At 35.0% G+C, this 24,803-nt stretch overlaps 1 protein-coding gene across 2 annotated transcripts in view; it reads left to right on the forward strand.

Moving 5' to 3' along the window:
- grm6a (glutamate receptor, metabotropic 6a) overlaps window positions 1–24,803 on the forward strand; it is a 126,230-nt gene that overhangs the window by 78,414 nt on the left and 23,013 nt on the right. The window contains exons 5-9 of one of the 2 annotated variants that reach the window (XM_021478291.3): window positions 1,993–2,147; window positions 4,820–4,960; window positions 10,880–11,080; window positions 15,400–15,539; window positions 17,465–18,088. In XM_021478291.3, coding sequence (XP_021333966.1) covers window positions 1,993–2,147; window positions 4,820–4,960; window positions 10,880–11,080; window positions 15,400–15,539; window positions 17,465–18,088 — 1,261 coding nt within the window. Of the gene's footprint in view, window positions 1–1,992; window positions 2,148–4,819; window positions 4,961–10,879; window positions 11,081–15,399; window positions 15,544–17,464; window positions 18,089–24,803 lie in introns of both variants that reach the window. The other variant, NM_001123292.1, reaches the window with a different exon arrangement.

The following is a 24,803-nucleotide window of genomic DNA, read 5'->3' on the forward strand; positions in this document are numbered from 1 at the left end:
ACATTCACATGCGCACTTACACACTATGGCCAATTTTGTTAACCCAAATCACCTATAGTGCATGTGGGCGACTGTGGTGGAAACCATTCATATGAAACCCACACCAACACAGGGAGAGCATGCAAACTCCAAACAGAAACGTCTTGCTGTGAGGTGACAATGCTAAATACTGAGCCATCATGCCTCCCGAGTTGAATCATATTGTAATAATTTTAGCGGTGGGCCGTTATCGGCGTTTAACGTGCTGCGTTAATGCGAGACTCTTATCGCACAATAAAAAAAATATCGCTGTTAATCTTTTCTCAAAGTTGGGTTGGGAGCTGGGTCTATTCTGCGCAAGCTATGATGACTTTCATCTTGATATTTTAGCGCAGATGTACTGTATACCTGAATGGTGAGCCGTCTGACAAAAAAGTGCCCTTCTGAATCAAATCAGCAGGATGCCCCTCTGGATTTCACTTACTTCGAAGACACTACTGACTACGCTTAAATGGACTTCAGTAATCTAGTTATTTGCCTTAATAGACAATAATATAATTGCGGCTTTAATAATGCCACTAATATCTGCATACTACATGTCTTAATTTCATTTCTGTTTAGTTCAGTTATGTCTTTAGTCAGATTAAGGTGATCAATAATCACTGTTCGAGCTTATGTAGGCCTACAGTTCAAAGTTTAACTGAATAAACAGTTAGTAAACACAAGTACATCTTATTAAACATCATTTATTTTTATCACCAATTATCATAGTAGCAGAGTTTCCTCAAGCAGTTTGTGATGCATTTTGGAAACCGGAGATAAGGCCCTGGTCTAAAGCGCCAAATGGCTTGGAAACCCGTTCTGAAAGACTTACTTTTAGTCATTATTTGGGTAGCACACATATTCTGAATGCCTTCGGCAGAATTCAAATTAGCCATTTTTTATCAAGATTAATCTAGATTAATTCCAAGATAACAGTGGGATTAATCTATAATAATCTATGCCCACCTATAAATAGTTTTGATAATAAAGATGTAATACTTGCCTAACAAGATTGCTATGCCTGCAAAGCCAAATAGACTTTTAACTATACATATAATGTATACAGGGATCTTAAAAACTCTTAAAATGTCTAACTGGTCTTATTTGTCCTTTGTTCATATATAGCTACCCAATCTGGCCATTAACACCCATACAATGACTTACAATCCATCTCAATAAAACTTTCAACTTTTTATATAAAAAGGTCATTTTTAACTCTATTTACCATAATGGTTTAATTATTTTCTTAAAATAACATTTGTTTAAAAGTTCTCTATGTATTTACTGCTAAGGACATAGACCTGTACTGATTGTTGTGCATAGATTTAATTTATTATAGTTTTTAAAACTTAAAAAAAAAATATATATTTTTTTTTATTTTAAGAAAAGTTTATGTCGGGGAAAAAAAGTGTATGAATACAAGTAGAACTTGTTTTTACCCAATATTTAAATATTTATATAAAAAAAATAATTACTAAATTATTATTCTATTAATAAATGTATTAAATTATAATGGTTTTTGATAGGGCATTTTTTACATCTGGGCATTTTGAAAAAAATTTGCTCTTTATGAGTCTAAAATTTAATTCATAATGGTCTTAAAATGTCTTTAAAAGTCTGCATGTTCTTCCTGTGTTGGCGTGAGTTTTCTTCCAGGTGCTCCGAATTCCCCCACAGTCCAAAGACATGCACTATAGGTGAATTATGTAAACAAAAATTGGCTGTAGTGTATGAGTAAGTGTGTGAGAGTGTATGGGTGTTTCCCAGAACTGGGTTGCGGCCGGAAAGGCATCAGCTGTGTAAAACATATGCTGGAATAGTTGGCCATTTATTCCGCCATGATGACCCCTGATAAATATGCGAATAAGCCGAAGGAAAATGAAGGAATGTATATTTGCTTGAGCATAAAACTCTAATTCTGTTTTATGTAATTCTGTTGTTTTTTTGTTTGTTTGTTTGTTCTTTGTCCAGGCAGGTCCTGGAGGCCGCGAGGAGGTCCAATCTAACCGGTCATTTTAAGTTTGTGGGATCAGACAGCTGGGGTGCCAAGAGCTCCCCGATTCTGGACCAGGAGGACGTGGCTGAAGGCGCCGTCACCATCCTGCCCAAAAGAGCGTCTATTGATGGTATTTGAAATATAATGTGCATCCTCTGAGTCAGCATGAAATAAATGTGTGTTATTGATTTAAACATGAATGATTCTGCTATGCATTATGTATTTTTTGTATTAGAAAATGTGGAATCTTAAATCAAAACAGCATAACTTGCTCTTCCATATGCTTAGTTGACATGTATGTGTGATGTATGTGATGCAGTTGATCCATTTGCATTTAGATCTCCTTCTCCTTCCAACATTCAACTCGCAGTTTTCACCATCTAGTCAGCACAGATAAAATCAAGTCCTGTCTTATGTTTCTTTTTTGCTCCATAACTCACTCAGGAATGTCACAGTATTGAAGTATAGTTGTACTGTCACTAAGAAAAGTATGTTAGGTTTTGATAATGTTGCCAGTAAAGTATAAAAATTAATTCACAATTTTCATTTTTGTGGTTACTCATACATTTATATTTATTTACAAAAACATGCCATCCATACCAACGTCTATACAGTCACAATGATTCGCCCTCCTGTGAATTTTTTTCATTCTTTAAACATTTCTCAAAAGATGTTTAACAGAGGAGGGATTTTTTCACAGTATTTTTTATAATATTTTTTCTTCAGGAGAAAATCTTAAATGTTTTATTTTAGCCAGAATAAAAGCGGTTTTGCATTTTTAAAAGAAACATTTTAAGGTCAATGTTAGTAGCCCTCTTAATGTGATGTAATGTGTGTTTATATAGCGCATTCATTGATTATGGCCATACACCCAAAGCTCTTCACAATCATGAGGGGTTCTCTCCACACCACCACCAGTGTGCAGCATCCACTTGGATCCACAGGACATAGGCGCCAGTGCGTTCACCATACACCAGCTATAGATGGAGTGGAGAGACAGTGATAGAGCTAGTTCAGTGGATGAGGATGATTGGGAGGCAATGATTGGTAAGGACTGATGGAGGGAATTTGACCAGGACACCAGTTTACACCCCTACTCTTTACAAGAAATGCCAATGGACTTAATGACCAGAGAGAGTCAGGACCTCAGTTTACCATCTCATCCGAAAGACAGTGCTCACTGACAATATGGAGTACCCTTTACTGTACTGGGGCATTAGGACACACACAAACCACAGGTTGAGCGCCCCCTGCTGGCCTCACTAACACCCCTTCCAACAGCAACCTAGTTTTCACATTTGGTCTCCTATCCAGGTAGTGACCAGGCTCAGCCCTGCTTAGCTTCATTGAGTTATCAGTCTCGGGCTGCAGGGGGGATATGGCTGTGGCTCTTAAGCAATATTATGTTAAAAGTTATGCCAAAAAAAATTATCTTTCTGTAAAAAAAAAAATTAAGGAAAAATATTTAAGGGGGCTAATAATTCAGGAGGGCTAATATTTCTGACTTCAACTGTAAGTATATTGTAATTATATAATTTTAAATCATTTGGCCTGCAGTAGTCATATGCCGAAAACACAATAAGTGCAGGAAAAAAAGAGTTTATTTATGTGTTTATTTCCACCGAGCAAAAGTTAAAAAAAAATTAAAATTGGCTAAATACTGTATTATAAATTTTATGTAAAACAAGCACAAACTTTGAAGTCTTTTAAGCAAAATGTTAGCAAGAATGTTGAACAATTTACGACATTTCAATGGCAACATTTTTGTCTTGAAGTTCATGAGTGTTAACTATTATTTTTACCTAATGTAAAATAGTTTTATGACAGGAAATAGATTTAAAAATGTCAACTATTCTTTATGTTCATACCTTGCCAAGTGCTTTTCGCATAAACAGCCAAAATGATAACAACAAAATAAAACGAAAAAGTAAAAAATGTCCATCAGAATGCACAAAAGATTTAACATGTTTACTGGAATAACACACTGTAAAAAGTTAGTTGCTTTACTTCGAAAAAAGGGAGAAAACCCGTTGCTTTACAAGCAACAAGTTGATTTTACTTAAAAAGTCAGTAAATCCATTACCTTAACTTAACTTTTATAATTATTTACATAGTTTGTTTACTTCGTAATTACACTATCTGACAAAAGCCTTGTGGACGATCCAAGATGTAAAATAACTTCTAGTTGATCATTAGGAAAAGTGGCAGAAGGTAGATTTTTTCATTCAGTATGGGGGCGTGCGAGAGATCTGCAGAGTGGATGGCAACATCAACAGCCTGAGATATCAAGACATCTGCGTTGCTCATTACAATACAAACCACAGGAGAGGCCAAATTCTTCAGCAGGATAGCGCTCCTTCTCATACTTCAGCCTCCACATCAAAATTCTCGAACGCAAAGAGGGTCAAGGTGCTCCAGGATTGGCCAGCCCAGTTACCAGAAGTGAACATTATTTAGCATGTCTGGGGTAAGATGAAGGAGAAGGCATTGGAAGATAATTCCAAAGAGTCTTGATGAACTCTGGGAGTCCTCCAGGAACGCTTTCTTTGCCATTCCAGATGACTTTATCAATAAGTTATTTGAGTCATTGCAGAGATGTATGGATGCAGTCCTCCAAGCTCATGGGAGTCATGCACAATATTAAATCTTTCTCTAATGCAGAATGACTTTATATTCTTTACTGTGCATTATTTCTGTTAAGTGACAGGACTTTTGTCTCAGCAAAGTCATTTAATTGCTTTTTACAGTGCATTTATAACATGCAGTGACTTATAATTGGTCATTTTTCTTCTTTACAATCAGGGTTTGACCAGTACTTCACCACTCGATCTCTGGAGAACAACCGCAGGAATATCTGGTTTGCTGAATTCTGGGAGGACGATTTCAGGTGCAAATTGACACGTCCAGGCATCAAGATCGACCCAGAAAAGAAGAAATGCACAGGTGAGAGCTGCTGATAGCCGTTTGCAAGTGAACTGATGTGTGGAGCAATGACAGGTGACCTTAAAAAGTCTTAAAAAATGTGTCTTCTGTTTTACTTACCCTTCAGCTCTTTTTATCGCTCGCACATCTCACCGTGTTTAGATATTTATTCCATTATTTATTTGACAGGGCCAATGGACAGTCAGAAAACTGCTCCAGAAGTTTTGGCTAGAGTATACTAAAACAAATTATTTAAAAAAAAAAAAAAAGCTTTTTTCAGTGATAGTTTTTAGATTTCTAATTAATTTTTCTTTGAGAGAAAAATTACTAGGAATAGCAAACAGTAGTAAACAGTTAAACTACTTGTTCTACAAAATACTACTTGAGTTTATGGCTATACATAAAAATTTAAATAATGTAATAATATAATAAAAAAATACATTTTGTGGCATCAAGCAACACAACAATCTGTTTTATTTACTCCTAAAATCAACTGAAGTGAATGAGACCAGAAATCTCGAGCTAATAAGGTTGCATTGGCTGTGCCCACTCGTATGTGAGAAAAATAAGGTAATTAATAGGGTAATAAAACACTACAGGGCTGTTGAATGCTTGATTCTGATTGGCTGATGAACATTCTAAGGTGTGCAGTTATTTTCAGATAAACACACAACTAAAGGTGGCATTTGGCTGCATTTGGGCAAGTGTTCAGTTGTTGTCAATGGAATTGCTGCCCTGCAGCTGGAACTTTCCTGCTATATTGTACATTAAAAAATAAATAGTATGAATAGTAAAAAGTAAAGAGCTAAATAGTATGTTCAAATTCGTAGTGTTTGAAAAAACAGTAGGCAAGAAGTACCCAGAATTCTGGGGAGATTTTGGAGTGCGCATTTAATGGACGCTACGCTATCCCAAAGCGCAATGTGAGAGAATTCATGAATGGGAGTGAAGCAACGTGACTGACTCATTGAGGTCACGTGATAATGACAAATGGTAGATGTAGTTCATCAAAATTCCATACATACTACTCACATTTATACTATATACAACATACTTTTCTAGCAGTCGTTCAGTAAATTCATACTCAAATACCTACTCATGTCGCGATTTCGGACGCAGCCTCAGTTCTGAGCAACATTTTTTAAATGCTTTGAAAGTTGGAGAACTTTTAACAGCTGATTGTTTTTTATAATGGAGGCAGCATGGTGGCGCAGTAGGTAGCACAATCGCCTCACAGCAAGAAGGTCGCTGGTTCGAGCTCCAGCTGGGTCAGTTGGCATTTCATGTTCTCCCCATCTTGGCATGGGTGCTCCAGTTTCCCCCACAAGTCCAAAAACATGTGCAATAGGTAAACTGAATAAGCTAAATTGGCAGTAGAGTATGTTTGTGAATGAGTGTGTATGGATGTTTCCCAGTGGTGGGTGTCCACCGAATGTGAGATCTGTTCTAAAAAACATTCATTCTTTTCAGCTTGGTCCCTTTTTATCTGGGGTCACCACAACGGAATGAACCGGCAACTTATGCAGCATATGTTTTACGCAGTGGATGCCCTTCCAGCTGCAACCCATCACTGGGAAACGCATACACACTCATTCACACACACATACACTACAGCTAATTTAGCCTACCCAATTCACCTGTACCACATGTCTTTGGACTGTGGGGGAAACCAGTGCACCCGAAGGAAACCCACTTGAACATAGGGAGAACATGCAAACTCCACACAGAAATGCCAACTGACCCAGCCAAGGCTTGAACCAGCGACCTTCTTGCTGTGAGGCGACAGCACTACCTACTACTCCACTGCGTCGCCTCACACACATATTATACATTCAATTTAGTTTATTCAATTCACAAATCGGGAATTTGCACGTTCTCCCTGCGTTCGCGTGGGTTTCCTCCTGGTGCTCCGGTTTCCCCCACAGTCCAAAGACATGCGGTACAGGTGAATTGGGTAGGCTAAATTGTCCGTAGTGTATGAGTGTGTGTGTGAATGTGTGTGTGGATGTTTCCCAGAGATGGGTTGTGGCTGGAAGGGCATCAGCTGCGTAAAAAAAACTTGCTGGATAAGTTGGCGGTTCGTTCCGCTGTGGCGACCCCGATTAATAAAGGGACTAAGCTGACAAGAAAATGAACGAATGAATGAATTCACCTATTGTGCGATGCAGTGTTGCAGTAGGTAGTGCTGTCGCCTTACAGCAAGAAGGTCGCTGGTTCGAACCTCGGCTGGGTCAGTTGTTGTTTTTGGTGGAGTTTGCATGTTCTCCCTGCATTCCCGTGGGTGTCCTCCGAGTCATCCGGTTTCCCTCACAGTCCAAAGACATGTGGTACAGGTGAATTGGGTAGGCTAAATTGTCCATAGTGTATGAGTGTGAATGGATGTTTCCCAGAGATGGGTTGCAGCTTGAAGGGCATCCGCTGCATAAAACATGTGCTGGATAAGTTGGCGGTTCATTCCGCTGTGGCAACCCAGGATTAAAAAAGGGACTAAGCTGAAAAGAAAATGAATGCATGAATGAATTAACCTATAGCTCATGTGTTTGGACTGTGGAAGAAACTGGAGCACACAAAAGAAACATGCGAGAGAGAGAGAGAGAACATGCAAACTCCACACAGAAATGCCCACTGGCTTAAAACAGCGACCTTCTTGCTGAACAATCAAAAGCAGTAACTAAAATTATCTGCACAGTTACCTCTTGATGAAGCTTTAGTTTGTCTTATATTTTCAGTACAAGAAGAAAGTAATTCTTTCAAAGGTGAAGGGTGAACAGTCATTTTCTGAAGCTACGGGAATACTTTTGTGCGCACAAAAAAAACTAAATTAGTGCTTTTAATTTCCTCTCTGGGCTTTGAATGTTTTATGACCCTTGCTCTCAGGTTTAATCAAACATATCTTAAGTTGTGTTCTGAAGAGAAATGACGAAGGTCTTCAGAGTAAATAATAAAAGAATTTTCAATGTTGGGGGGGAAGCAAACCTTTTTAACAGTAATTGTAGAACCCATATAAAGAATAAAGCCCCCTCTCTCTTTTTCTCTCCCCCACTCTCTCAATTTATTTTTCAATTTAAATGCTTTGTTGGCAAGCCTTGTTAAGTATTTCCAAAGCAAATTGGAAATTATATAAACCAGGGCTGCACAATTTATCGGAAAAAGATTGTGATCTCGATTCAACCTCCCCACATGATCTTAGTCCAGCATCTCTACGATTCCACCAATTTGATTTTTAAGTTCAGGAGGGAAGCATGAAGGCGGTCACAAAAGTATTCACATTGTTTTATATACATTTCTCAGCAACACGGACACCTCCACATGTTATTAAAAGAGCCACATAATATACTTATAAGGTAAAACTCTCCATGTAATGACATATTTGACCACAAAATCACAGGTGACCTGACTGTGAGCTGTGCGTTTACCAGAGAGAGGAATAATGTCTACTTTAGTGAACAGAACCTGCATAGGCTGTGGATAACAGGTAATAAAGTTGTAAATAACATTCAGTTTATTGCACAGAGTGATCGTTTGGGAACCGCATGGGAAGTAGGATTTGCATGTAGGGTATGTTTTTGTCAAAGTGATGGCAGTCATGACATGAGCGCACTCGCAGTAAAAGTAAAGCTGAAAGCGAGAATATCATTTAAATCAGGGATCACCAAACTTGTTCCTGGAGGGCCGGTGTCCTGCAGACTATAACTCCAACCCTAATCAAACACACCTGAACAAGCAAATCAATGTCTTTCTAGGAATACTTGAAACAATCAGGCAGGTGTGTTGAGGCAAGTTGGAGCTAAATCCTGCAGGGACACCGGCCCTCCAAGACCGAGATTGGTGACCCCTGATTTAAATGATCATCGCATTTTAGAGTTATGACTAAGACAAGCTTTAAATATGTTTTTTCTTTCAAAGCAAACAATGACTGAACATGTTTAAATGTTTAAGAGTGTCAGTATAACTACTCTAGCCTATATATAGTTGAATATAATGCAAGAAGGAGTCTGATGATGACGAATGCCTCGTTTTGCTAGTGGAAAAATGGTCTAATAGTGTTGGCAATGACAGATTACAAGCAAATATCTCAAACATAATTATTCAGAATTGAGAAACTTCAGAATTATGAATAGTTGTATTCTGATATAATCACTTTACTGTGCATTAGAGAAAGGACAAATTTAAAGTCTATTGAAGTCCACCATTCCAAGTCTATACAACATTTTAAATTTTAACCAACAGTAGACCTACACATAGGCCTAATATTATTATTTTTGTTTTACTATGTGTTTAAGCAATAATCATAATAAATAAATATATATTCAATTTCAGTCAGAATATTACATAACCCCCTGTTTATTTTTTCCCCCAATTTCTGTTTAACGGAGAGCGGATTTCTTAAAAACATTTCTAAACATAATAGTTTTAATAACTCATCTCTAATAACTGATTTGTTTGTTTTTTTTCCATGATGACAGTAAATAATATTTTACTAGATATTTTTCAAGACACTTCTATACCGCTTAAAGTGACATTTAAAGGCTTAACTAGGTTAAACTATCAGAAAAAAAAATTGCTTAAAGGGGCCAATAATTTTGACCTTAAAATTTTATTTTAAACAATAACAAACTACTTTTATTCTAGCCGAAATAATACAAATAAGACTTTGTCCAGAAGAAAAAATATTATCAAACATACTGTGAACATTTTCTTGCTCTATTAAACATCATTTAGGAAATATTTAAAAAAGGAAAAAAAATTCAAAGGGGGACTAATTATTCTGACTACATATATATATATATATATATATATATATATATATATATATATATATATATATATATATATATATATATATATATACATGGTTTCCCTTAAAAAATTCATTACAGCTTCTCATTCAAAACGTTTTATTTTTTTTAATAAAAGTATTATAATCGCACCAAAACTTATTAAAGCATAAGTAAATTATAACAGCGCAAACTTTTCTGTAACCGTATTGGTGCGTGTGCGAATGCAAGAGTTAATGGGTGTTTCCTAGTACTGGGTTGTGGCTGGAAGTGCAGCAGCTGCTGCGTAAAACCTATGCCGGAATTGTTGGTGGTTCATTTTGCTGTGGTGACCCCTAATAAATAAGGGACTAAGCCAAAGGAGAATGAATGAATAAATGAATGAATGAATGAATGAATGAATGAATGAATGAATGAATGAATGAATGAATGATCATAAAAACATACAAACATAAACAACACAAAGACTGGTATGATGTTGAAAAAAAGTTAATGAAAAATAAAAATAAATAAAAAATAAGAGAGAATTAAATAAATAATCAAACAAAATACATAATGTATATGCATTCAGATGATATGTAATATTTCTGAGTAGTTTTGTCCACTGATTGTGTCTCTGTGCTTAGTTTAAATGCTTTGTTGGCAAGTATTTACTTAATGGCAACATTAAATATTTCCAAAGCATTGGACATTGGGCTGGTTTCATCTTCATCATCCTGAAAATGTACATGTTGGACTGAAGCGGCTGATATTCATTTACAATGAGGAAGGGCAGATGGTTGCTGAGAAAAGCTTTCACAGGCTTTTACACCTCTCTTATTTTCATCTGTTCAATACTTTTTTCCCTGTGTCATTTCATTTTATCACATTTAAATTCATTTGAAAGCAAGTTAGATTTGTTTTCATTGCATATATGGAGTTATTTGGTTGTAACCAACATCTGGTGAACATTTCAAGTCAACAGCACCTTTAGAAATATGTTTTCTGAGAAAAATGGTGTCATGTTTAATACTTATTTCCCCCACTGTATGTATATATATGTACAATTTCTGACCAGTTTTGTCTAATGGCTGACACTCTGTGTTAATAACAGGCTGATACAGATACAGATCTTATTTAATCTCCCCCCCTCTCTCTCTCTCTCTCTCTGTGCATCTTACAGGAGAAGAACGGATCAGTCGTGACTCTCATTACGAGCAAGAGGGCAAGGTTCAGTTTGTAATTGATGCGGTGTATGCCATGGCTCATGCTTTGCACAACATGCACCAGGAGCTGTGTCCGGGAGCCACGGGTGTGTGTGATAAGATGGACCCGGTGGAGGGACGTTCACTGCTTAACTACATCCGCGCTGTCAACTTTAATGGTGAGTCAACATCACACCAGATCACAATCACTGAAGATGAGACACGACTGGCATCAGAAGTGCATTTGGGCTGAAAGCCATAGAGATGTTCAAAGGTCCGAAATAAACCCCAGAGAGAGCTTTAGTTTTTGCCTCAATGGCTCTTTTGGATTGAACAATAGTGTCATGCATATTGACACGCGTCTGCCCTTGGATAATTGAATAATTCATCCACAAATTAAAATTCTGTTATCATGTACACTGCGTCCTGTAGAGACAAATCTAAAAGACTTAAGTTGCTTGTGGAGAAGGTTAGGGTAAGTTAAAGTCTTTGTCAGTCATTTGTCCTGATTAATGTACAGACAGCACCCTATATTGACAGGAAAACACAGAATTTTTGACATTTTTGCTCATTTATTAAAATAGAAAAGCTTAAACATCACATGGTCCTAATTATGCAGACGCTTTGCTCAGTATTTAGTAGAAGCATCCTTTTGATCTATAAGAGTAAATTCACTAAAATTACTAAATAATTGTTTACTAAATATTTAAATTTTTGACCAAAACTATAGTAAAAATACTGTAAAGTATTATTAAAATTTTAAATAATGGCTTTCTGTTTTGTTTTATTTTATTTTAAATGGGAAATTGTTTCAAAATGTGAACAAATGTATATAATACTTTGTTTTTGGTGAACAAACATTAGGATCTTTTTTTCTTGCATTTTTCTTTCTCTCGTGGAACAGAAGAGAGGCTCTAAGGAGCTTCATACTGTTTTTATTTATTAAAAGCAAAAACTTTTCATAAATCTTTTACATAATTCCTCACAATTTGGCTATGATCAAAACGATTAGTACATGAACATTCTTGCAGATAGCTGCTGTAAATGTGTTGCAAATGTCTTGTCATGCATTTAAATCCAGCACGTGCTTAAGTCTTCACTGTATCGGTGTGGCATGGTTCAGTAAAATTTTAATTCATTCAAATTTTAAATAAGGGATTTATTTATTTATTTATTATATTTTTAATAGAACTTATTTACATGATCAAAAGGTTAACAAATGTCCCTTTTGTGTTCAATGAACAAACAGTAAGTTTAAAAGGTCAGCAATTTTTAAATACAAATGCAAATTGTTTCTGTGATTAAAATATCAACCTGTTCATAATACTTTTGACTTTATTGAACTAACAGTAAGTTTAAAAGGTCAGCAATTTAGAAATACATAATCTAAAATAAATTTTAAAAACTAAAATGTTTTTGTAATATTATAAATAGTCCTCATTTTACATTCGATTAGTTTAATGCACCATTTAAATCAGAAATCTAAAAAAATATATTTTTTGTATTTTTTAAAAAATGTTTTACAACTTTTCTTACATAGATTTTTTTGTCTTGTTTTTAGTCCAAAATCTAAAAATTCCTACGTAAATCAAGAAACATTTTCTAAACACGCAAAACACTTTGCCTTGTTTTAAGAAATAACATGTCAAAATTAAATGAGTTAGCAAAATAATGTTGTGTCAGAAAGCAAAACAAGATGACTTTTGACCCCATTGACAGATTATTTAGCTTGTTTTAAGGAAAAACTCACACAATGTTGGCATATTATTTCATAAAACATGACAATTTTGTTTGCTTGTCTAGAAAAGGCTTCTTGATTTAAGAAATGTTATATATTAGGACTATAAACAAGACAAAAAAGAAAAATAATAAAAAAAAGTTTTGCTGTGTAAAGAAGATTATTTAAAGTGTTACAAGTTCCTAACATTTTTGCAATAATAAGTAGGATTAATACATAAAAGAAGTTTCTTATACCCTCTTTAAATGTGTTGCAAATGTCTTTTGAACACATTCAACACATGTGCTAAGTTCCTCACTGTTCTAGTGTGACCCGGTTCAGTAAAATTACAATGTTAAATAATAGTTTTCTATTTTATTTATATAAAACGGAAATTATTTCTGTGGCTAAAATGTTTATACATGTTCCTAACATTTTTGTCTTTAATAAACAAACAGTAAGTTTAGGATCAGCAATTTGGGAAAGCAAAATCTAAAATAAATAGTAAACTTAATATTTTTGTAATATTATAAATGGTCTTCATTTCACTTTTCATGAGTTTAGTGCACCATTAGATTCTAAATAAAGTCTTTTATGACTGTTTATGTAACTATATTGTATTAATGCAAGTTATGCATTATACAGTTGAAGTCATAATTATTAGCCCCCTTTTGATTTTTTTTTTCTCTTTTAAATATTTCCCAAATGATTTTTAACAGAGCAAGGACATTTTCACAGTATGTCTGATAATATTTTTTCTTCTGGAGAAAGTGTTAATTGTTTTATTTCGGCTTAAATAAAAGCAGTTTTAATTTTTTTATAACTCATTTTTGGGACAAAGTTATTAGCCCCTTTAAGCTATTTTTTTCCATATTCTTCAGAACAAACTATCGTTATACAATAACTTGCCTAATTACCCTAACCTGCCTAGTCCACCTTTTCTTAACTTAGTGAAGCCTTTAAATGTCACTGTAAGCTGTATAAAAGTGTCTTGAAAAATATCAAGTAAAATATTATTTACTGTCATCATGACAAAGAGAAAAGAAATCAGTTATTAGAAATAAGTTTTTAAAACTACTATGCTTAGAAATGTGCTAAAAATATCTTCCCTCCGTTAAACAGAAACTGGGGAAAAAATAAACAGGGGCGCTTATAATTCAGGGGGGCTAATAATTCTGACTTCAACTGCACATACATGAGCTACAGATAAAGCTTCATATACTTTTTATTTTCAATTTTTAACATAAAAATCAATTATAAACTGCAAAAAAAGATTTTATTTCTTTTTTGTAAGGTTTTTAGTCCAAATATCTAAAAATTCCTAAAATCAAGAAACATTTTCTAGACATGCAAAACACTTTGCCTTGTTTTAATTTTGAAATAACATGTCAAAATTAAATGAGTTAGCAAATTAATCTCGTGTCAAAAAGAAAAACAAGATGACTTTGCTTACCCCATTGACAGATTATTTAGCTTGTTTTTAGGAAAAACTTACACAATGTTGGCATATTATTTCATAAAACATGACTATTTTGTTTGCTTGTCTAGAAAATGCTCCTTGAGTTAAGAAATGTAATGTATTAGGACTAGAAACAAGACACAAAAAAATAGTAATTGTTTTTTACAGTGTAAAGAACCTGTTTTAAAAGTGTTACAAGTTCTTAACAGTTTTGCAATAATAAACATGATTAATACATGAAAATTTTTCTTATACCCTCTTTAAATGTGTCTGCAAATGTATTTTCATGCACTTAAATCCAGCATGTGCTTAGTTCCTCACTGTGGCACTGATAGTTCAGTATTGCCTGACAAACAATTTCCAAAAAATAGCAAAGCTCTGGCAAGCAAATCCAACTTTGCTCTGGTGCTGCCCATGAAGGAATTCCCATTAAATGACTTCCTCAAGAGTGACTGTCATCTTGCAAACATTTGGTCGCGAGCTCGCCTGCAGGGAATTGGCTGAACAAGCAACATGCATTATTGTGACGGAGAAAATCGCATGGAAAATAAGTCCTCTTTTCCCCACCCGAGAATTTCAAATGAAGCTGTCTTTCTTTCTGCACAAGACAGAACAAACAGGGAAAAGACAAATCCTCATCCATCCGCTTCAACAGAAGCAAGGTTATCAGTGGTTCAGGCATGTGTGTTTTTTTTTGCTGAGTTTGAGGAACGGATCTAATAACTTGAACTGAATACACATTTTCAGGTTGACGGAGATGCACTTTCAGTCGCTTGGATGCAGCTGAATATCTGTTTGTGGTGCATTCAGAGTTTACTGTTAAAATCTAATGATGGAGTTAAAGTGGGTATCACTGCATGTAATATGCAGCAGGGTAAAGTATGCATGAGTGGAGCGTCTGTAAGACAGATGGCTGGAGAGCGAAAGTGAAGATGTTTAGAGTCTCAGAGGAGAAGAAGAACTGACAGGAAGAAGAGGGGATCGGCGCTGCAACAACCTGACGCCGCTTTATAATATATAGGGCCCAAAAAAAAAAAAAGATATTTTAAAGAATGTTGGAAACCGATTGCTATTTGCATCCATAGTAGGGAATAAAATCAAGTTAAGTTGAGCTTTGTTTGCTACATGTGGAACAAAAGTGAAACAAATCTGTGGCAAGACCATGGTGCTATATAAATATCAATAGAGTTGAACTATCCCATTGTAAGTTGCGATGAGCTCTTATGTCTTTTCCCTTTGTGAAAGCATTAAGAAAGAAATGACATGTATGTTATTGTTTTTTGCTGTGATGACATCATAACAATGTCTCTTCTGATTATCAGGTAGCGCTGGCACTGCCGTTTTGTTCAATGAAAATGGTGATGCTCCCGGACGCTATGATATCTTTCAGTACCAGATGACCAACACCAGCAGTCCAGGATACAGAGTCATCGGCCAGTGGACCAATAACCTGAGGCTCAATGCAAGTCAACTTCAGTTGTATATTAGCATGCAAATTAATTATACTGACAGCCAAAGCATCCGAGAATATGATGGAGTTATACATCAGATATATAAACTTTTTTTTTTTTTTTTTGCTTAAATGTTTCACATTAGAGTTTGTTATTTTTGCATGCTAACTGTTTTAAAGTAAAATTAATCAATATTTCAGATTCTGCACTGCATTTCAAGGTCACTAATAGTTTAAAATGGATAATAATAATTCATTACAGCTGAAGGCAATATTATTTGCCCTCCTGTGAAAGTAACTAATTAAAAACAATTTATTTAATTTAAATAAAATTCAAAAGTGTTATAACTGAGTGAACACATTTTAAAACATAACAGTTTTAATAACTAATTTGTGATAAATATTTTCTATGATTGCCATAATGACAGTACATGATATTTGTCATGATCACCAGCAATCCAGGCTTGCAGATTGCTGGTAAAAACGCACCTTCACCTGGACTACAATTCTGTCATTTTACGAACTACATTTCCTGTCATGCAACTCACACACACCTGTTCCCGTTCTCAGATAATTACACATTTACAGCTGGAAGCTGATCAAGATCTCATTACACAGATAATTTATACACCACACTTGCACACACACATTATTAAGTCTTGTTATTTTAACACCCTGAAACGTTTTCTGGTCTTGGCCGTGTCTAGATATGTTTTTAACCATTTACCTTGTTTTCAGTGTTATCACCGCCTGACTGTTAGTCTGTTTTAGATCCTGTATTTTTGTAATACCTGTATGTACCCGTTTCATCCAGTGATCGACCTCTATCTGCCTGACCATCGATCATGACCTTGAATTATAAGCCCTCCTGTATATTTCTGTTTAATGGAAATACAACACATTTCCAAACATATTTTTATCAGCTAATTTCTAGTAACCCCTTTATTTTATCTTTACCATGATGACTTCAGCTTAAAGTGCAATTTAAAGGCTTAACTACACTACCTGACAAAAATCTTGTCATCGATCCGAGTTGTAAGAGCAACAAATATTAACTTGACTTCTAGTTGATAATTTGGAAAAGTGGCAGAAGGTAGATTTTTTGATGAACCATCTGTTGAATTGCATCCCAATCTTCACAAACACTTCAGAAAACCCGCATAGACCCAAGATTCTCACAGAAATCAGTCAAGTTTGGTAACAAAAAAAATTATGGTTTGGAGTTACATTCAGTGTAGGGGCATGCAAAGATCTGCAGAGTGGATGGCAACAACAACAACTTGAGGTATCAAAACATTTGTGCTTCCCATTACATTATAAACCACAGGAGAAGGTAAATTCTTCAGTAGGATAGCGCTCTTACTCATACTTCAGCCTCCACATCAAAGTTCCTGAATGCAAAGAAGGTCAAGGAGCTTAAGGATTGGCAAGCCCGGTCACCAGACATGAAGATTTTTAAGCATGTTTGGGGTAAGATGAAGGAGGAGGCATTAAACATGAATACAGATGAGAGATGGGACTTTTGTCAGGTAGTGTAGGTTAATTAGGCGAGTTAGGGTAATTGATTGAAAAATATATTGCTTAAAGGGGGCTAATAATATTGACATTGAAATGTTTTGAAAAAAATTAAAAGCTGCTTTTATTCTAGCCGAAATAAACCAACAACATTTTCTCCAGGAGAAAAAAATATTATAGGAAATACTGTGGAAAAATTCCTTGCTCCGTTAAATATCACTTGGGAAATTTTAAATTCACAAGAGGGCTAATAATAATTACATACATACATGCATACATATATATATATATATATATATATATATATATATATATATATTTTTTTTTTTTTTTTTTGAATGTTCACACCTATTCCAGACATCAACTTCAACAATGAACTAAATTATATGAATTTACCAATTTTTATTATCATATTTCATCAGGTTGAAGAGATGCAGTGGACAGGCGGCTCCCGTCAAATCCCGGACTCAGTGTGCAGTTTTCCGTGCCGCTCCGGCGAGAGGAAGAAGATGGTGAAGGGCGTCCCATGCTGCTGGCACTGCGAGCTCTGCGACGGCTATCAGTTCCAAGCAGACGAGTTCAACTGTGAGATGTGCCCTTTCGACATGCGTCCCACGCTCAACCGCACGGCCTGCCGACCCACTCCCATCATCAAGCTGGAGTGGCACTCGCCCTGGGCCGTCATCCCGCTGTTCCTGGCAATCCTCGGCATCCTGGCCACGCTCTTCATCATCATCACCTTCATCCGCTTTAACGACACCCCTATCGTGAGGGCCGCAGGCCGAGAGCTCAGCTACGTGCTCCTGACTGGCATCTTCTTAATTTACCTCATCACCTTCCTCATGATCGCAGAGCCCGGGACTGTCGTGTGTGCTTTCCGCAGGCTGCTGTTGGGTTTGGGCATGAGCATTACATACTCCGCCATGCTCACCAAAACCAATCGGATCTACCGCATCTTTGAACAGGGCAAGAAGTCTGTCACACCGCCCAAATTCATCAGCCCGACGTCACAGCTTATGATTACCTTCGTTCTGATCTCAGTACAGGTGAGTGTGTGTTTAATGAAAGCTTCAAGGAAGTGTGATGTGTATTCTTATGTGGTGTTTTATAATTAGATTCAAGTTGCTGATAGTTTGAGGACTTTTACTAATGTTTTAGACTCACCAAAGCTGCATTTACAGTTGATGACAGAATTCTTAGCCCTCCTGAATTATAAATATATAATACATATTTTTCCCCCAATTTCTGTTTAATGGAAAGAAGGTTTTCTTTTTACATATTTCTAAACATAATATAGTTTTAATAACTCATTTCTTTTATCCACGATAGCAGTACATAATATTTCACTAGATATTTTTCAAGATGCTAGTATTGAGCTTAAAATGACATTTAAAGGCTTAAAATTGGGCAGGTTGGGCTAATTAGGCAAATCATTGTATAACAGTGGTTTGTTCTGTATACAGTGGAAAAAAATATTGCTTAAAGGGGCTTATAATTTTGACCTTAAAATGGGTTGTAAAAAATTAAAAACTGCTTTTATTCTTGCCAAAATAAAACAAATAAGACTTTCTCCAGAAGAAAAAATATTATTGGAAATACTGTGAAAGATTCCTTGCTCTGTTAATGAAAGGGAAAATATAAAAAAAAAAAAAAAGAAAAGAAAGGAAATCCCAGGAGGGCTAATAGTTCTGACTTCAACTGTATATGCGAAAAAGGTAAAACAATAAATATTATTAAAATTTAAATAAATATTTTTGTTTGAATGTTTTAAAATGTTATTTAATAAAAAAAAATCATTTTTGAATATATTTTAAGATTTATTCTTAATTTAAAGCTGAATTTATTATTATTACTATTCTAGTATTCAGTCACATGATCCTTCAGAAATTCTTTTTACATCCTGACTTTCTGCTGAAAATGAAAAAACTCTTTTGTAACTGTTATAAATGCATGATTGTCACTTTTCATTCTTTTAATGTATCCCGTTTAGTCATTAATTTATTTTATTTTCGGCTCAGTCCCTTTATATATCAGGGGTCGCCACAGCGGAATGAACCGCCAACTTATCCAGCATATGTTTTACACAGCAGATGCCCTTCCAGCTGCAACTCAGTACTGGGAAACACCCATAAACTCTCATTCACACTCATACACTACGGACAATTTAACCTACCCAATTCCCCTATAGCGCATGTCTTTGGACTTGTGGGGTAAACCCGAGCACCCGGAGGAAACCCACGCAAGCACAGGGAGAACATGCAAACTGCACAAAGAAACACCTTTTGACTCAGCTGGAGTTCGAACCAGCGACCTTCTTTCTGCGATTGTGGCACTGCACCTTTTTTTATATTAAATAATTATTTTTTATTAAATTCTCTCTGCATATTAAGATTGTAAAAAGCATTTCACATCCTAAAAATTAACATCATCTTCACACATTTAATCAAAATCTACAATAGCAGCATCAAGGAAAAATGCAAGGCCAAAATATCCAATTACACATTTTTAATCGCAAAAGATCATTTGACTTTACATTCTCCTGAAATCTAGAGGCATTTTAGCAAGTATTAAAGAGATAGTTCACCCAAAACTATTTAGCTTTATTTACTGATCAAATAAACAGTTTATTTTTGTCTGTTGAACACAAAATAAGCTATTAAAAATCTTGGAAACCTATAACCATTAACTTCCATTTTGTTTGTTTTTCCTACTATGGAAGTCTGTGGTTACAGATTTCTAACATTCTTCAAAATATTTTCTTTTGTGTTCAACAGAAAAAAAAAAATCGCTTACACTTTATATTAACACTATGAATCATTTATTAAGCATTAGCATCTAGGGAATTCATTATCTGTTAGGCATTAACTCTGCATTAATAAACGTAAGTAAGCAGTTTATAACTGCAGCTACAAACACTCTATTCTTGACTTACAAACACATTTATAATGTGCTTAATAATTGTATTTTCTTACTTTGTTAATAATTTATTTTTTATTACAAAATGAAGTATCACATTATTTACAAACCAGTTGTATTTAAGAGTAGTTGGAGGTTTTTAAGATCATTCAGAATAAGTTAGTAAATGGTTAATAAATTTTTGAAATTAACATTTATATATTGTATTATTTAGGCATATAGAAATGCTTGCTATGTACGTTAGTAAACATTTTATTAACTCAACTTCCTCCAGTTTTGTGAGCTAATCTAAAGTGAGGACTATTGATGCTTTATAAATCCCTTATAAATAACAATTAAAGGCTGAGTATCAATTGAACAATAATCTTTGCAATCTTGACTAAAATGTAAAATTACTGTAAAGTTCAAACATTGCCAAATAACAGGAGTGTCAAAATACATCATAAAACTGGATAAAACAACAACTATATAATACTTTAACAATATAATAAGATGCAATGTTTAAACTGCACAGTAATTTTATTTTAGATAAGGTTGCACAGATTTATTTTTCATTCGAAGTACAGTTTCATTTGTGTATCTTCAAATGAATAGGAATGAATTATATCGTTTATTTTCTTTTTTCCTGTTTATAATATAACCGAGCCTTTAATTGTCATTTATAAGGGATTTATAAAGCTGAAATACTTTAGATTAGGTCACAAAACTGGATGAAGTTAAGTTAATAAGGCATGTATTAATCACTAATTAACTATAAATATATGCCTGAATAATAGAAATTATAAATGTTAATTTTAATAGTTTACTAATCATTTACTAACTCAATTTAATAATGAAAATAAATCAACAAAGTATGCAAATTACAATTATTAAGCACATTATAAATGTGTTTGTGAGTCAAGAATAGAACATTTGTAGCTGCAGTTACAAACTGCTTACTAACGCTTATTAATGTAGAGTTAATTCTTAGCAGATAATGAATTCACTATTTTCTAATGCTCAATAAATGGTTCATAGTGTGCAGTTATTATAAAGTGTTACCTAAAAAAATATAAAAATAATAATAATGTAAGTAGGACAACCTGGTGGCTCAGTGGTTAGCAATGTAGCCTCACAGCAAGAAGGTCACTGGTTCGAGTCCTGGCTGGACTAGTAGGCATTTCTGTGTGGAGTTTGCATGTTCTTCCCGTGTTGGTGTGGGTTTTCTCCGTGTGCTCCGTTTTCCCCCACAGTCCAAAGACATGCGCTATAGGTGAATTGAATAAACTAAATTGGCCATAGTGTATGGGTGTTCCCATTACTGGGATGCAGTTGAAAAGGCATCAGCTGTGTAAAACATATGCTTGAATAGTTGGTGGTTCATTCCACTGTGGCGACCCCTAATGAGTAAAGTGACTAAGCCGAAGGAAAATGAATGAATAATGTTGAGGAATTTTTTATCTTTCACTGAAAAATTATTTAGAGATGATTCCTTGGATTTACACAATGTTTTTACATTATGTGGCTGTAAACAATTTTTTTGAGCTGCATTTAAGCAAACAGATTAAGTTGAATTTTATTCAATGAACAATCTTTTTAATTTAGCATGAAACATACATGAACGTTTCTGTCTCCACTTGACAAAACACAAGAGCATCACTGAGCCCCTGTCTATGCCAGCCGAAGCCCCCCAAACCGTTGTTCCATCCTCAATACGACCCCCTGGATAATTTTTGAGGTTTTTGTCAATTGCAGTTTCCCAGCCAAGTAGATTCTCCAGTGTTTGTACGCTCTGCCGGAGCTGATAAGCTGCCTGCAGACCTCATCACGTTGAGTGCCCGCACTTCATTCTGCTTGTGCCAGCAAACGTGCCAGCCGCGCTAATGTGCAAAAAAGCAACAATTCAAAAATCAATATGAATGCTCGAGCAGGATTCACAGGTTGACAAGAAAGCCCCTGCTGCTGTCCACACCACGTCTGCTGATGAACACCTTAAAGCACAAATTAAATCAAAACTAACTCTATGATTTTGTTAGCTCACATCCCTAGTTTTATGGGTGAACTGTTCATTTCATTCAGAAAAAATAATTTGCCATTGTAATGTTTAATTGAAGACTAAAAATGGACGTCCTGTTTGTTTATAGTCAAACTGTCAGATTACCTCTGTCTGAGATATTGGGCGTAGCTAACATTTAACCACGCCCCTCCATCTGTGTTTGACAACAAACAGAAATGTTGTAGAGGAGGCGTCTGTGAGGTTGTATTAACACTTTCGAAACCCTTTTCCCAATCTTACTGAAGGAAATGCCTACTTTACAACAACCAATCAGCTCACAGTAAGGGCCACATTAAGAATATATTAGAAACTATAGCAAACTCCATTAATGTTTTTACCCCACAAAATAGCTTTATTGCTGTTTCATTATTATTAATATTATTAGTTTGGGATGTCACAGTGGTGGAGTGGGTAGCACGATCGCCTCACAGCAAGAAGGTCGCTGGTTTGGCTGGGTCAGTTGGCATTTTTGTGTGGAGTCTGCATATTCTCCCCATGTTCGCATAGGTTTCCTCCGGGTGCTCCGGTTTCCCCTACAGTCCAAAGACATGCAGTATAGGTGAACTGAATAAACTAAATTGGGCGTAGTGTATGTGTGTGATTGCAAGAGTGTATGAGTGATTCCCAGGGTTGGATTACGGCTGGAAAGGCATCTGCTGTGTAAAACATATGCTGGATTAGTTGGCGGTTCATTCCGCTGTGGCAACCCCTGATTAATAAAGGGACTAAACCGAAAAGAAAATGAATGAATGAATTATTAATTTATATTATTATACAATCTATCTTTCCACTTGAATTATATTTGATTATTATAAATGTTTTCTATTTTACTAAAGTAGGCGTACAACCATATGTAATTCATTTTACTTTTAAAATGTTAAAAAGGCTGCCAAAATCAGAGAAAAAACAAATAACACACATTCACAATACTTCCTAAATGAGTCATCTAATATCATCTCATCTTGTCATCTAATAAAAAGTTGAAGTCAGAATTTTTAGCCCCCCTTTTTATTTTTTTTTCTATTTTAAATATTTCCCAAATGTTGTTTAACAGCGTAAGTAAATTTGTCTGATAGTCTGATAATATTTTTTCTTCTGGAAAAAGTCTTATTTGTTTTATTTCAGCTTGAATAAAAGCAACTTTTAATTGTTTAAAAACCATTTTATGGTCAAAATTATTAGCTTCTTTTAGCTATAAATTTTTTTTCGATAGTCTACAGAACAAACCATCATTATACAATAACTTGCCTAATTACCCTAACCTGCCTAGTTCACCTGATTAACCTAGTTAAGCCTTTAAATGTCACTTTAAGCTGTATAAAGTGTTTTGAAAAATGGCTAGTCAAATATTTTTTACTGTCATTATGGCAAAGATAAAATCATAAATCATAAAAATAAAATAAATCAGTTATTAGAAATGAGTTATTGAAACTTTTATGTGTAGAAATGTGTTGAAAAAATCTGCTCTCCGTTAAACAGAAATTTGGGAAAAAATAAACAGGATGGCTAATAATTCAGGGGGACTAATAATTCTGACTTCAACTGTATATGGGTCAGTAGGGGCCTTCTGCATCTACTAGTAGGTTTGGAAGGCTATTATCATGCATCCACATACGGCTGCGACCAGAAGTTAATGAAAATTAGTTATATTATATTTTAAATTTCCAATTAATTGTATTTTATTAGCGTCTAACCCTGCCCTACCCTAAACCCAATCGTCACAGTAATGTCAAAACAGATCTGGGTCTGGAGTCTTTTCTGTTAGTTTAGCTGATTAACCACAAGAATTATTTATATTAGTTCCTAAATTTCCCATTATTGTATTGTACTAACGTCTACCTCTACCCCAATCTGGAATCTTCTCTATTAGTATAATGTAGCTGATTAACCATGTGGATGGAAGATAACAGGCTTTTGAGCCTACTAATAGGCGCAGAAGGCACCTACTAGCCCATATCTATCAGCTGAAAACCACTGATAATGCCCATTCAATCGAGTGGTAACATTTGAAGACAATAAATACTTTAAACAAGCTTATCTTTAGAAAGTTTACTTTTAACTTTAGCTGAGCAGAAATCTCTAAAATATCTTTAAAATCAATGCAGTATGATAACCTTTGTATACAAATATTACTGTTTCATGGTATTGTGATAACTGCTTTAAAATATATTCCTTTTACATATCTGGGTAAAAAAAAAAAAAAAAACACTTTTTCCCTTTTTGAAAACAAAGTGTTTTAATTTGAGAAACATTTATAATATTTTGCAGCAGTAAACATGTCAGGCTAAATAATTCAAATGAATCATCGACTTCTGCTTTCTTCATTAGTTTCAAAAACACAGATTTCTTTACAGTTTAAAACAGCATCTATGAATATATTTTCTGCTTCAAATAGGGTTGTCCTAAAAAACAAACAAAAGAATAAAATAAAAAAATCTTACATATACCAAAGGAACGGTATAGCCGAAAATTGACATTTCCAATCCCCTGTTTACCTTGAAAATGGTTATCGTCCCATTCCTACACCGTAGCGATGGACATTTTGATAACTGTCTCTGTAGACTATTTGATTTAGTTGCACTTTGTCTCGGTTATAAAAGAGCAGGATTGCGAGTGGGTGCGGCGGCGGCCAAGACAGCTGTAACCACGACTGGGGTGGAGTGACTGGAGACCACAGGAGGTAAGATCCACTATGCAGTTTATTCAAACGTCAGGCAAGCAAAGGTCATCAGGTGCAAACAGGTATATGAAGGCAGTCCAGAATCGTAAACGTTACACAGGCAAATGGTCAAAAGGCAGGCAGCTAAACA

Source organism: Danio rerio, chromosome 8, assembly GCF_049306965.1.
Source record: "Danio rerio strain Tuebingen ecotype United States chromosome 8, GRCz12tu, whole genome shotgun sequence".
NCBI classification, from domain to species: domain Eukaryota; kingdom Metazoa; phylum Chordata; class Actinopteri; order Cypriniformes; family Danionidae; genus Danio; species Danio rerio.